This window comes from Actinia tenebrosa, unplaced genomic scaffold, assembly GCF_029948245.1.
Source record: "Actinia tenebrosa isolate PJP-AT-01 unplaced genomic scaffold, QUT_ActTen_1.0 PGA_scaffold10__47_contigs__length_13832649, whole genome shotgun sequence".
Taxonomy (NCBI): Eukaryota; Metazoa; Cnidaria; class Anthozoa; order Actiniaria; family Actiniidae; genus Actinia; species Actinia tenebrosa.
This window is the reverse complement of record NW_028292570.1, coordinates 5406035-5420552: the sequence shown is the minus strand read 5'-3', so window position 1 is coordinate 5420552 and position 14518 is coordinate 5406035. Positions and strand designations below refer to the sequence as shown.

The following is a 14518-nucleotide window of genomic DNA, read 5'->3' as shown; positions in this document are numbered from 1 at the left end:
TATATTTGCCCTATTGTCAAAATGAAGGGGACATATGAAATCAACTTTGCACTAGGCTTGACCCATATTTACACATGCGGAGAGCAAATACATACCCCCAACTGCCAGTATATCCGATGTGAGGTTTCCGTTTCAATTTATTGCAATCAAAACTTTTCAAAACAACTCAATAATTTTTCAACTGAATTATGATGGATGTGGCTTGTTTTTACGACTTACGAGGGGGGAGTGCATGCAGGTCCATCTCAGTCATATGTGTCAATTTTTTCTCCTAACGCAATGACATCAATGTTGCGACCACATTAATTCAATCATTGTTTTGCTTTGATGTCATGAAAGTGAGGTTATATGCGTTGATACACACAGGAAAAAACGCGGACGATGTATTTTTAATATGCGTAAGTCGTACATGCGTTTTTTCCAGTGACAATAAGAAAACTCATTAACCCATTAACCTCAGCTGCATTTCAAACCGCTAACATCTGTAATATTATTTGAAGCATCAATTTTGTTTAGTCTAAACATATGAATTCATCTTTTTTATTGGCAATATATGCAATTTCATTCATAATTATTTTAATTCATCTAATTTTAAACTCATCAAAGAATTCATTCAATTTTCATTTGACTATCTAGTTACTGATGCACAGTTCAAACAGTTTATTTTTGATAGCTTTGAATATTTTTCCTGGAATGATACTTTACTGTCATCTCCATCATCCGTACAATTTACGTTGTAAAGGACAAACAATTAATACTCTTTCTTTGTCAATAACATCGTAAGCAGCAACAAACTGGCTGTGTATCCTTTGTATGGAATGAATGTAGAGGGCCCTTCCATTTCAAACAAGTTTCTGCACCAAATTTCATGTGGTCTGCCAATCCTGTGTCTTTCTGGATGTCGCTGATACCATCGAACCTTTGCCATACACAATGATTCCTGCTTGCCATCAATTATAATGGTTTGTTTAAGAAAGAAATCGACAACACCGGGGCGCAAGTCAAATGAATCGGTCTCAATACTGCCACTATATTGGCCACACCAACTTGCAAGAATGAAGGAAGAACGTTCCAGTCTAGAGTCAGAGGACCCTAGCTTTGTCCCCGAATATCCAATGGTACTAATTCTCTCAAACGTATCGGTAACACATTCAATGACCGAGTGTTGAGGTAAAATTGTTTCATAAGCTTTAAAGAGATATTCTGTATAGTCATCATCAAGAACATCAATGGATCGAGGTGAAAAACATGAGTATGCATTCATATTGCTCCACTCTAAGCAACGTAGTACTTGACCAACTGAAAGATTAAGTGTTGATGGTATTGATGGGATGCTTTCGCCAAGTGTTCCTACTTGTTGTGCCTCCTGAAGAAGTTGAAATACTGGTTGGAAAGTTTCTCGAAATCTCTCTGGTAAAGGGATATCTCTTAGTTCATGCTTTTGGAGAAATTTTCTCATGATTTGTATTTCAACAGATCTATTGTTAGTTCGAAACGCTCCTAAAATCCCATTGAAACGTTCGAAGCTGAAAAGCCAAAATGAATATACAGGCCCGTAATCTAAAATACATTGTTTGAGGTGCAGGTGTAGATGCATGTTTGGCGTAACACGTTCCTTTCCATATCTTTTTTCAAACGATTTACAAAATTCCACTAGGTAATCATGTCCTTCTTGTAGCTCTTCAGTTGTAATAAGTGGAGAGCAAAGGTGAAAGCAGGACAATACGAATAACCTCCACAGCTCCAAATCATCTGTTGGAACGATATTCCAAATTCAGAATACAGAATACAAGAGAGTCCATGTTTTCCACTGATCAGCAGTAAATCCTCCAAACGATGTTGATATCTTTTTCGGGAGACGCCCAATAAATGATGGTGCTTTGACGTCATCTACCTTTTCCTGGATTTTATTCAAATTTTCTTTAGAAATAATTGGCGTTTCAGCATTTAGCCATACATTTTTCATTAAATGTTTTGCTGTCCCTAAAAAACAAATTGTGCATAGGATCAACAACATGGTAACGAGTACAATCGAAGTAAGGCAACTGTAAGAGTTCAGAATATCTTGTTCCAGTGGAAGTTTCAATTTGGTTTCGTTCATCAGCGGTTGTTGCATTGAGTATTTTCTGAGCCTCTCTTCGATGCTCTTCATTTGTCCTTGGTGTATCGTCATCTTCGAAACCTGAAAAATCCATGCTACTAAAATCTCCGGGAAAAAATCTTGTGCACTTTGAGCACCCTCGGTGAGCAGTACATCCTAAGAAACCGCAAACTTTTCTTAGTGCAGGAATGTCACAAGCAATACAAAGGAGGGCAGCTCGAAAACATCTTGCTGTTCTACTCCCATGAGGCCGAACTTGGATGCCTTCGTGCCACAATAAGTTCAATTCGGCTACAAGTGGTTGTAAGTACGTATTGATATTCAATTTGGGCTCGTGTGGACCAGGTATTACCCCAACTATTATTACGTTTTCCTCTTTGTACCTTTCTTTTCTCGGAAGATTTAGGAGGACCATATATATGACTCCAACGCTATAGACACTGTGCTTAAAGGCTGAAACCAGTCAACATTCAGCATAAAAGCATAATTATTAGGCTGGGCAAGGAAAGGAGTGCCGTTAAAATATTGCCAATCTTTCCACACTTGGCCATCGTAAATATCAACTAAAATATCGTCCGGTACATTCCGATTTCTCCAAATCTCACATTTTTGTACAAAGTCTGGTCGCTTAATAAAGTGAGTTAGAGTGTCTCTGATGCTTTTATAACAATAAACTTTATGTGGGTACAATTTTGTCTGTCCATTTTTCAAACGAATTTCCTTAAGCAATTCCGCTCCACAAGGTGTGCGGCGAAACAATTGACGGTGATTCGGAAAAGCAATGTGAGAACATGGTTTAGCAATGACACGCCCGAATCTTGTTGTTATGCAGTCTTGAAAACGGTATAGGGTGTCGCATTTCGGACAAACAACATACTTTGAATGCTTATCTTTAAAAGAAAGATAATTTTTCAAGAGTTTGAAGGAGCTCGGGAAAACCAATACTGCGGTTGGGAAAATGATTGGCGAAAGCTCACACAAAACCTCAAAAATCGCTTTAAAAAAAGGCGAGGAGAATATCAATGCCTCGGTCTGGTACAGAAAAGTATGCAGACCAAAAGCACACAAACAAGGCAATCCAGTTAATAAGGGTCACTCGGGAACTTGCTTCGACGGCAACGCTTATTTCTGCACTAGATTGTTCAAAATCTCTTTCTACGTCTTCGATATCAATATCCCAAGTTTCAACCAATCTCCTTCTTTCATTTCCTCTTATCTCTTCATGGTCAGATTCACTGTCCAACTTGTCATCCAAAAACACTTGATCTTCTTCCTCAAAGTTATTTATTCCGTCTCCTTTAAACATAAGCAAATACGATGTATTTTATTCATTCGGCATTGTATAACTGCAACATAGTATAAGATAAAGTCTGAAACCATTATAATACTAGAAAAAAAAATGTCAGTAAAAAAAACCTCATGGGCTAAGGGACCGGTCATTATTTAAGTTGGGGGGGGGGGGGGAGAAAAAATTGGGGGGGGGGGGGGGCCTGAAATTTTTGCTAGTGAAAGTCTTGAAATTTAAAAATGACTTTTAGGGAAAATTTTTAAATTTTTTACTACAATCCATGGGGGGTTTTCGATAAACTTGGATGCCTTCAAATGGGGGGCCTTGAAATTTTTTTGCGTCACTGACAATTTCTCCTCCACCCCCCCCCCCCCCTACCTCCAACTTAAATAATGACCGGTCCCTAAATGTATAATTTTGACCCAAATTTTGCTCTGAAAATAAATGATTTCCATTGAAAATAAAATATAAATTTCTAAGTCAGCAAAACAACAATTTATAATTCGTGAAAGAAAAATGATAAATCGAAAATAAAAAACCCAAGAGACATATTAAATAAATTACTTATAATTGTATTTCTCTAACTTGACAAACATGTTTTGCCGGATACCATGCTATCTCAGGATGACCACAGTCATGAATTGATTTGGAGACAAAAATGTACAGCAATATCCATTTGAACATAGTAAATTCTTTTTGGCGTTTTAAATGAGTTATCTCTAGCTATGATTTTATAAACTCTTTGAATGAACCTTTCTGAATGAACACTGAGGTTTTAATGGCAACCATAAGCCGATTACTTAATAATGCACCCTTCTTAAAAGTAACGGTGAAAACGAGGCTAAGATAGAAATAGAAAAGAATCATTTGTACCTCTAACTTAATCTCGCTTCAATAACACTAATGCTTGGTAGTAAATCCAATAGGGGAGCTAGATCATGTGCAAATCAGCCGCTTGTTAAAGATTCAGTCTTTTATCTATGCAGTTTGACTTTAACATTTAAAGATTATATAATCTAATCATCAAATAAACGTATAACATCAATACCTTTTTGTGAAGTAGCTGGTAAGAATTCGTCACTTGATGGTTGGTTTGTATTTGGCACATCAGAGGAGTCTTGATCAGTTTGGTCCAAAACGTTTATCTCGCTGTAGTCATTAGAAGAAGTGTCGTTCTGGCCGTCAATCTCGTGAGTGAAAATACTATCATTTGAGTCTTCGTCGTCATTCCGCTGTAATTGCCATTGATTTGTTAAAGGATCATAAAATTCTTCTTTGTGACGGCAAAATACTCTGTAATGTAAATCTTCGTTACAATGAAAGCAATGATAACGCTTTGACATCGCAGAAGACATTTTGTTTTCCAGAACTATATAATTAAAAAGACGGTGTGTATCATTGGGATAATTACTCAAAATCCAAGCATTTTGAATGGCTAACAGCCATATTCCAGCGTAATAAAGTTCCACGTCCATCAACCACATGCCACTGGACAAAAGCACGCCGGATCTTTATTACCGCGCCCTTTTCCTTAGAGCTGTCACTGTTGGCGGCAGATAATGGTACGATGGTTTTAGAGCTAGAAGCTAATCAAGTTTATTGCAATGATATTTCGTGAATCTAGGCTTTAGAAAAAATTTCATAACTTTATAAAATGGAGCAAATAGCTTTAAGATAATAAATATATTACTTAACATGAATCCTGGATACAACTTCAGCATTTTTATAAGACAGTTATTCCTTTTTTTATTATTAGACTTCATTATATGAACGTATATGTCATCACAAGTCACGTGATACGCCGTGATAGATAGGGGGTAGATTTGTTCGGTGGATGTGCTTATTCGTTCATTCGCCTTTTGGTCACAAACAGGTAACAAACTCTGTCGGTCATCTAGTTTCCCGCACATTCTATATCTTTGCTTATAAATTGCGTTCATTCGTCGCGATCAAAAAATGGGAAGAACATCTACACCTTTACCAGGACGCCCAATGCCAATCCATTCTGTTACTGCAACTACCAGTACAAGCAGTACCAGTAGACATACTGAAAATGGCGCCAATTCTCAAAGGCTTAACATACTTATTCCCTCTGTCCCTGGTGGTAACGAGGATGTGCTAAGAGAACACAGAAATCGCCTATTGCAAGCAACAAGCGAGAATGAGAACGTTGACCCCGACAGCGAAAAAGAAGAAATTTCTTCAAATTTCGAAACGATTGTGAAACAGTTTAAAGAACTGCAAGTAAAAACCGCCAAATACTAGCCGCCTTAAAAGAAAGCCAGCAGAACAAGGACAACAGCAAGACCAAGATTACTGTCTCAAAGGCTGTTGCAGTAAGTAAAGTGGCAATATTTAAAAAAGCAAGCTATTTTTATTGATAATTTTACTGGGAATTCTTGGCGCGAAGAGTAGTTGGTATAATTATGCAGCGGTATAATTTATGCAATGCTAAAATTGGCGGGAAACCCGCCATGGTAGTGGTTAATGCTACCAAACTTTACTATTGATTTCCAATAACGAGACACTGAATGATAATGATAATTTCCTTTTTTGTAAAGGAATTGATTTGATTTCGATTTTTTTCCCCAATATTATACAATCACAGCCATACAAATAATGAAAACATTATTACTATGTCTAAGAATAACTTAAGGTACATCTTATGATTTTAATGAATTATATTATGTTATTACAGTCTGAAGTACGCTTGGTAGCATAGTTTCTTTCCATATTAAGTTTCCACTTACCACTCAAATATGGCATTTCCTAATTAGTTTCAGAGATGACGTCAACGAACATATTAATAACGCAATAAGGGATAGAGTTCTGAATGTTCATAAGGATGTCTCTGCCGTCGAGTTAGAAGGTATTTATGTATTTTATATTACGAAGTGCGAAAGGCCTTATGCACCTATCAAAGTTAACCCGGGGGGGAGGGGTGAGGACAAAGGGTGGTGGTGGTCGGGGGGGGGGGGGGGAGGGGGTAACGAAATCCTTTTAGAAATATTCAAATGCCGAAGGGAGGGGAAGCAGTTTGAAATAAAATAACATGGGAAAAAAAAAAAAAAAAAGAAAAAAAAAAAAAAGAAAAAAAACGAAAAAAAACGAAACAAAGCAAAAACAAATGGATGCTAAAGGAGTAATTGTCGGCCAAATGCCAAAATTTCTAACAAATTTTGTCTCAAGTTTTAATATATGGGTACTTGATATAATTTCAGCTGCCCTTAAAAGTCACTTTCTGACGAGAAGAAAGAGAAACAAAAGAGAGCGTTCAGGGGCCCTTGGAAGGCATCAAAAGATGCAGCGGAAAACACAAAGAAAACAAAATGTGAGTAAACTGAATTTGCAACGATTATGACTTTGTTTAATAAGAAACTTTGACTGACGGTGGTTTTTTTTTCTTTTTTCTTTTAGCTCCTAAAATCCAGATCCAAGGCAGCGGACTTGTCAACCTCGCTATCACCAGGGGACAAAGAGAAAGTCAAGGCAATTATGAAACTGGAGTATATGTCATCAGAGGAGTCGATGTCAGAGGCGGATGACCAGGCTGATGACGATACAGCGGACAGTGGCTCTAATAACGAAGGGGGCCCTACTAAGCAGAGTAAAGTTTTAATAAAACACCCTCTGCCATGGAGAAGCCCCCTAGCTAATCAGTTCATGGAAAGCATGGACCGAAAGGCAAAAAGGAGGCTGTCAGAGCGCAGTCTCACCATGCTTTTGAAGCGGAAAATCGGGGAGCCGTCAAGACGCCCCAGGCCATCTGGAGGTCCCGAATGGGCATTGAGAGCCTAAAGGTTTTTATCAAATCAAGGGCACTGGGACACCGAACGTGGTTGGGGTTTCTACGAGTTTTATGAATTAAATCTTGTGTCACTGTTCCTCCGTTCCTTTGGCCTGATTTCTAGGGTTTTCGTTCTTCTTTCGATTACTTGAACGTTATACTCGTTTACTTGAAGAAATCCAAAGGTCAAACGGTATAGCAGCGGCTATTTAAGCCTATTGACCTTTGGATTTCTTAAAGTAAACAAGTATAATGTTCAAATAATCGAAAGAAGAAGGAAAACCCTAGAAATCAGGCCAAAGGAACGGAGGAACAGTGACACAAGATTTAATTCATAAAACTCGTAGAAACCCAACCACGTTCGGTGTCCTTAATTAAGTTTTTGCAGTTATAAATGAAGTGTACTACTACAGAATATCTAAAAAGAATCGTACATAAGCCACAGATCGATTGACAACTAAATATATTATGATCTCCTTTCACAAATTCTGTCACAAGATGAAACAAACACCTGTAATTAATTTACAGAACTAGCATTTTCAATTAGTTGTAGTTAACAAATTGTTCATAGTTAATCAGTCGTCAAGAAAAGGAAATTCACAATAAAAATGTTTCAGTATGATTTATGTCTTTTTTCCTGCTTCTTAGTATAGGTTAGCTATGTTTAAAGTATGAGGTGGTTGTCACGACATATATCGTTTCTATTTTTTTTGGCCTGCCATAAGTGACAATAGCTGAAGACTGATAATATAGTTAAATTTAGCAAATATGATGAGCATAATTCAACTGAGCAAATATGGCTAAGACGCGCTGGTACATCTGAGGCATTAAGGGGGCATTAATCACATATACGGTCAGAGCATATCGCATGGTATATGTAAGGCATAAATCACATATACGGCCTGGAAAAATACAGGGTATATGTAAGGCATTAATCACATATACGGCCTGGGCAAAGACAGGGTATATGTAAGGCATAAATCACATATACGGCCTGGGCAAAGACAGGTTATATGTAAGGCATAAATCACATATACGGCCTGGGCAAAGACAGGGTATATGTAAGGCATAAATCACATATACGGCCTGGGCAAAGACAGGGTAAATGTAAGGCATTAATCACATATACGGCCTGGGCAAAGACAGGGTAAATGTAAGGCATTAATCACATATACGGCCTGGGAAAATACAGGGTATATGTAAGGCATGAATCACATATACGGCCTGGGGAAACACAGGGTATACGTAAGACATAAAACACATATACGGGCTGGGCAAATACGTGCACATATCAAATGAGCATTCACATTTACTACCGGGTAAATGTATGGATGATATGATATCTGCTATATATTTGCCGTTTGGGATTTTACTGGGCCATACGGACTTTGCCATCTGTGCCCATGGGATAAATGTGTAGGTACATATCATATACAGTCATTGGGCAAATATTGTTTACTATTAGTCAAATATGATATTTGCCCATATATTTGTCTATATGTTTGCCTACATGACAAATCCATTTTTTCGTCGAGTGGAAGGAGATGTTGGGGTAGGCGGAGCAGCCCCCAAATCAATTGCAGGATCGGAACTTCTATGCGAAAGACTTGAAGGTGTTATGGCTCAGTTTTTCACCCTAAGAGAAGACATCTTTGATTTTCAATTTCAATTGGTTGATTCTGTTACTGCAATTATACAAGGGAACATTGAACAGAGACTTGCTAAGGAAATCAAAGGAAAAGGTGATGTTTTAAATGTTAGCGAGTTAATAGTGGCGTATTTTCTAATGCAGGGAAAATTACAGTCTGTAGCAAATCTATATTGCGATGTTCTGGAGTACAAAAACCGAGGCCAGCCAATAAGTGTATGTACCAAGGCCAAAAACGGTTTTTTTAAACATGGGCTGGACACTCTAATGGCCTATAAAGATACTTCGCCGTTTACCGAAGTCGAAAGAGAAGTTTTCATTCCAACCCGTGCATCATTTCCAGGCGATACTGGTTACATAGACTTAGCTGCTTTAGGAAGAGGAGAGGATGTTGTATTTAAGATTCCGACAAATCGTACTTGGCTTCAACATTACTACTGGGTCCTTGCTGGACAAGAGGCAATTCCTTTCCTAGAGGACTTGGAAGTTTTCTTTCCTCCAAATGAAAAATTCATTGCTGAAAGAAAGCTCGCAACAACACAAGTGGAGATCTCTTCTGTTGCTGGAAGTTCCTTTTTAGCAACGAAGCCAGACCGAAAAATCGACTACATCCTCCCGAGTTCACACAACAAGTACCTTACTGTCTATGATGAGGGATACAATCTCTGTCCTCTTGAGATAGAAAATCCTTACAGCCTTTGCAACAATCTTCCAAAGATAATATGTGACAGATCCAAGAAGATTGCTTCCCAAAGCCTTCTACCTACAGTCGTATCGACTTGGAAAATTCACCTCATCATCCATCAAGGCTCAAAGCAGCTAAAATGGGATGCACCAGCCCCGGCAACAAATTTGCTGATCAGAGGAAAAGCAAAGCTACGAATACCGCCAAGAGGTGGAAGCAAGCGAAGGTTCAAAGAATATCTCTTCTTAAGATCATCCCAATCCTGCTGTAACGGCAACAAGTACAGAAAGTCTGTTCATAGCCGTGAATGTACGTCATGTCCTAGACGTTCAAAATCAAAATATCGTGGACTGTACTACGAGATTGCTAAGTAAATCCAACTGACTCCATTTATTTACCCACATGATAAATGGAGGATTTTCAAGGCGGAATTTTTGTCGTAGGGGGAGGTGGTGGGGATGGGGATGGGGGGAGACTAGTGCATATTTTCTTCTCTTAAAATGAAATTTTCATTTTAGTTCGTGATTATTATATGCCAAGTGTCAAAGTTCATTTTCTCTCTCTTGGCATTGGCCAAGAGGGTGCCATCTGATATAATCATCAAATTTCACAGTTTACACACAGCTTTTTTTAGAGCGGGCAATATCATATTTATTTACCGGTGAATAACAAAACCGGAAGAGATTTCACTGGAAATGTACGTTTTTCTAAGTATTTTAACCAAATAATTATTATAATCAAATCATTGCTTTGTGTTCATCGACACTTGGTATGTAACAAATCATACCGAAGAAAGAGAGGATTTTTTTTTTTTTTGACGAAGCAGGGCTTCAGATAACAACAACAACAACAACAACAAAAAACAAAGAAAAGAAAAAAACGGATAAGAATTAAGGTAATCGGACTTATATGCGTGGCTATTCTTTTCGCACTTCTTTATGGTTATCTTGAAGTGGTTCTACCAAATTTTAGGTCGAGAACCGCTTCTTCTCTCTCTTCATGTTAGAAACTCTAAACTCTTCATGTTAAGAAATAATTAGATTTTCCTTCTTATGATTTTTAGTAGATTAGGGATTATAAAACTATTTAATATTCTTGTTCATATTTTGTAGACCCCTGGCATGCAGACTATCTGCATCAGTCCAGTTATATAGCTTGGTCAAGCTAAGCGATTACTGCTCAGTGTACACCTAATAGACCTTATTCGTGGTGTGACGATGTTTTCCCAATTCAGCGTGACAAACCTCTGGGGGAATGAACAGCTATTGTTTTGCAACTCGTCGGGATATTATCGTTATTCCTTTCGTATCCTTTGGGATACTCATGAATTTTTCGAAGAGTAAAAACAAAAGAAAATTAATCCCCTGGAGATTCGTCACGCTGAATTGGGAAAACATTGTCACACCACGAATAAGGTCTATTCTAATTGTAGTTTTATCTTCTCTTCGTGACATTCGAGGGCGAATATTCTCGAAGGGGGGGAATAATATGTAGAATGGAAAAATATCATTACTTGTTCATTAACCTGAGGGTCAAGGATGTTTGTTCATTGACAAGGCCTTCCAGTTTTAATTAGAAAGTACTTTTTGTAGTAAGCCACAGCTGCAAATCTAACGTACTTTTCCAGTAAAAACAATTTTTGGTCATGCACAATTTTGTACATGCGAACTGGAAAAGAGCAGGGTTGTTTGCTGTACAAACAATCACTTCCTAATCCTTCTTCTGATTTTTTGTTCAGGATTATTTTATTTGTAACTTTTAGTATAATCTGTTCTCTATGAGTTAAGCTAGCGAGCAACATCGATGGGTTTGCTGGGTCAGCTCCTAGAACTGAGTGCCCTTACTTTTTTCTTAAGTCAAAACCTGTTTCAAGCTCTTACGTCATACGTGGCCTAACTGGTTCAATCTAGTTTGACCTAGTACAAACCAGTTATGTGACGTATTACTCTAGCTTAGTCCTTAAATACGAGCTCACTCAGGGTTACTAGTTAGTCCTTAGTTGCAATCCTTAGTTATTCTTCAGTTGTAGCAGTCAATCGCAGTGCGGTTGTAGTTGCAGTTATCCTACAGTCAGTCGCAGTTAGTCAAGTTAGCAAACTCTACGTTGTACAAGACAGCAAAATAAACTCATACTAAAGAGTGTCTGGCCCAGCAGTGGAAATCTTTGTGTCCTCTTGGAAAAATATCACTCCCCCCCTTTCCCTAGGCCTACGTGACAATAAGAGCATTCTGCAACTCTGAACCGCACTTTTCAGTGACCAACCAAGTTAGCTTCAGGTCTAAAGTACTCGTTTCTTTGTACATTAGTCTTAGAGTCTCACGCCTTACCATTTGGGATGCGTTTATGAAAACTTAAAAAGAAAGTGGATCATAGTAAAATAAATCTGTTATGTATATTATGTATATTCTGCACTATCACACCTCACTAATAGCATCAGCATACAGTATACTCTACTGAATGATGTCGAAACGTGGTGAAACGTTGAGCGACAAAAACGTTTTGTCTCTAAAAACAATTATGAATATGTTTAAAAACTCACTTAAGAATAGACCGTTTTCTCAAGGTTGCGTGCGCAGCCTGACGAGCCACAAAACTGAAAAACGCAAGTTTAGTAAAATTGAGAACCCACTTTTATATTAAAGATGAAAATAATCGCTTCCAAATGTATAGAAATGTACGAGCCCTAAGATATAATTCCAACAATCCAGATATCAAGGAATGCATCTCCGGAACTAATCATTCCAGACGTTACTGATACCAAAACGGAAGTGCAGCACTTGCCAAAACATTTCTTTTGTTAATAAGAAACAGAAAGCATCAGAAAAAATAAGTGAAATATGCTGACAAAAGTAAGTGACCACCTGCTGATGTCGGAAGGAAATGTCTTGGAGAACCAGGGGATCGACCCCGGTACCTCTCGCATGCAAAGCGAGCGCTCTTCCATTTGAGCTAGTCCCCCTGTGGTTAAATAATCCTTAGTGACACAGCTATTTCAAAAAAGGTTGGCGAAGGTTTTTTTGCATGTTTTTTTGCTTTTTTTTTTTTTTTTTTTGCAACTTTGGCCAATCAGCGAAAGGTCTCAACAATATCAAATTTACCAAACATTGCCTGCAAGTTTTGTCGGTAAATTTTCTTTTGTGCTGATACTAACAGCATCGAAGATTATACTCTGAACTGAAGAATCGTTGTCGGGTTCAAAGACATAGAACATAGAAGCCGAGACCGAAATGGCACATGTAAAATTAGATAATTAAATTATAATTTATTCATTTGCGCCATCCATGCAGTCGGTTTAGAATGCCAAACGCGTATTAAAAAAAGTGGATGATGTCACGGGTCGCCGGTCACAGCATGCATCTAATTAACGTACTTCCCATGTGCCATTTCGGTCTCAGCTTCTAGATTAATGTTCTATGTTTCTGAACCCGACAACGATTCTTCAATTGAGTGTATACATTTCAAGCTTTGTAAACAACATAAAACAAAAGTCTCACCAGTTAAAGATTTCGCAATCAGACGTATTCAAAATATTAAATTGGTAACTGGTTGTCTGCGGGGTTTTTTAAATGTTCTTTCTAGACGTTTCGGTCGGCAGTACTACGACCTTCATCGCTGGAATGACGGCTAATGCAGTTCTACAGTAACCTATTTTGTAGTTGCTGTAGCTACTTTTCTTTTTTGACTTTCTGAAAGAACGAAAACCTTCAGTATATGATTTTTTTTCTTCCTTTAACATGCCCCGCCAAGAAGACAGAGCGACTCAAAATTAGTCTATACACTCATTGAATAGACCTCCTCGGCATTGACGTAATGTTTTATTATTTCAGACCACGTGTCATTCCCTGGAGTATCATTTCTTTGTTTAATGTTTGCGCTCGGTTTTACATGAGAAGACACATGAATATGGATATGGACTCAAACAAAGAATTTTATTCACAAGGGAATGACACGTGGTCTGAAAAGACTTGTACGCTATAAAGGGAATCCAGAGTGCGGAAAGAATGATGGAAGATAACAAGTCTTTCATTAAAACATTCCTTGACGTGTGGGATCCGTGACAAGTTGCTTCACCGTTATAATCTACAAGTAATACGCATGCGCACTGCATCAAAATTGAGCTTCAAAAACAACTCTTGGTATGAACTATTGATTATCAAAAGTATGCCGGGTTTTTTTTCGTTATAATATTTTATCGATATTTGAAGGTGTTCGTTCACCGAGTAATTCTCTCATCGGCTTCAACAAAAACTAAAGTATTTTATCGTCAACGTTCTTTTCTTTGTCAGGCCTTTAGCAACCAAAACCAATTCCATCAAAAAATGGACTAAAGATATATAAATTATGCATGAATCATCTTTAAACTAAAACTGAAATTATTTGGCGCCAAACTGGCCCCAAGTCGGGCACTTATCAAATGAACTCTTCTATTGCGAACTCCTTCGAATGTCAAAAAGCATAAGAAAGGCACAGGGAACCCAATCTTTGAAAATTTCACCTAGCATCCACGAGTTCGCCTAAAGGCGGTTTCATTTATCATAAGTTTTTTTAGATTTAGCTTAGATTTTACATCATTAAAACAAGACAGAAAGTAGTCTACCTGGCACCATGATCCACCAAATGTTAGAGTGCTAGTTTTTTTATTTTTGTTAAATCCAAAATGATTTTGTACTTGTCAATGTCCACCCCCTAGTCGCCTAAAAACCAAGGGATCTTCTCATTAATCCTCCCATCCAATTCCTCCCCTGATCTCTGCTGATAATTGAGCGAAACAGATGTGTAACAAAGATCATCATAAATATCTAAAAGAATTATATTTTTTTAATTATTTGTGGTCAAGTGAGCTTTAGACCCACACTTATGGAACCTTCTGGAATTATCCGACATGAAGTATCCGACATGCTGAGGGAAAGACGGAAATATCAATTATGGGGATTTCCTTAGAACATTAGATGGCCCAGCTGTCATACCAATTCCTATGGCTTACTTGTAATTAGAAATTGTTTTGTTT

General features: G+C 37.8%; 2 protein-coding genes across 2 annotated transcripts; one reads left to right on the top strand and one right to left on the bottom strand.

Moving 5' to 3' along the window:
• Nucleotides 1-2569: 2569 nt before the first annotated feature.
• LOC148912843 (uncharacterized) lies at nucleotides 2570-5624 on the bottom strand. Its single transcript, XM_089026625.1, has 2 exons — nucleotides 4438-5624; nucleotides 2570-3397 (listed from the first exon to the last, which is right to left on the bottom strand). Exons 1-2 carry the CDS (start codon nucleotides 4871-4873, stop codon nucleotides 3099-3101), a joined length of 735 nt encoding a protein of 244 aa, XP_088882751.1. The 5' UTR covers nucleotides 4874-5624; the 3' UTR covers nucleotides 2570-3098.
• Nucleotides 5625-6156: 532 nt separating this feature from the next.
• On the top strand, nucleotides 6157-7411 carry LOC148912842 (uncharacterized). The gene is made up of 3 exons (XM_089026629.1): nucleotides 6157-6258; nucleotides 6611-6720; nucleotides 6807-7411. The coding sequence occupies exons 2-3, from the start codon at nucleotides 6691-6693 to the stop codon at nucleotides 7185-7187; spliced, it is 411 nt and encodes a 136-aa protein (XP_088882755.1). The 5' UTR covers nucleotides 6157-6258; nucleotides 6611-6690; the 3' UTR covers nucleotides 7188-7411.
• The last annotated feature ends 7107 nt before the right edge of the window (nucleotides 7412-14518 follow it).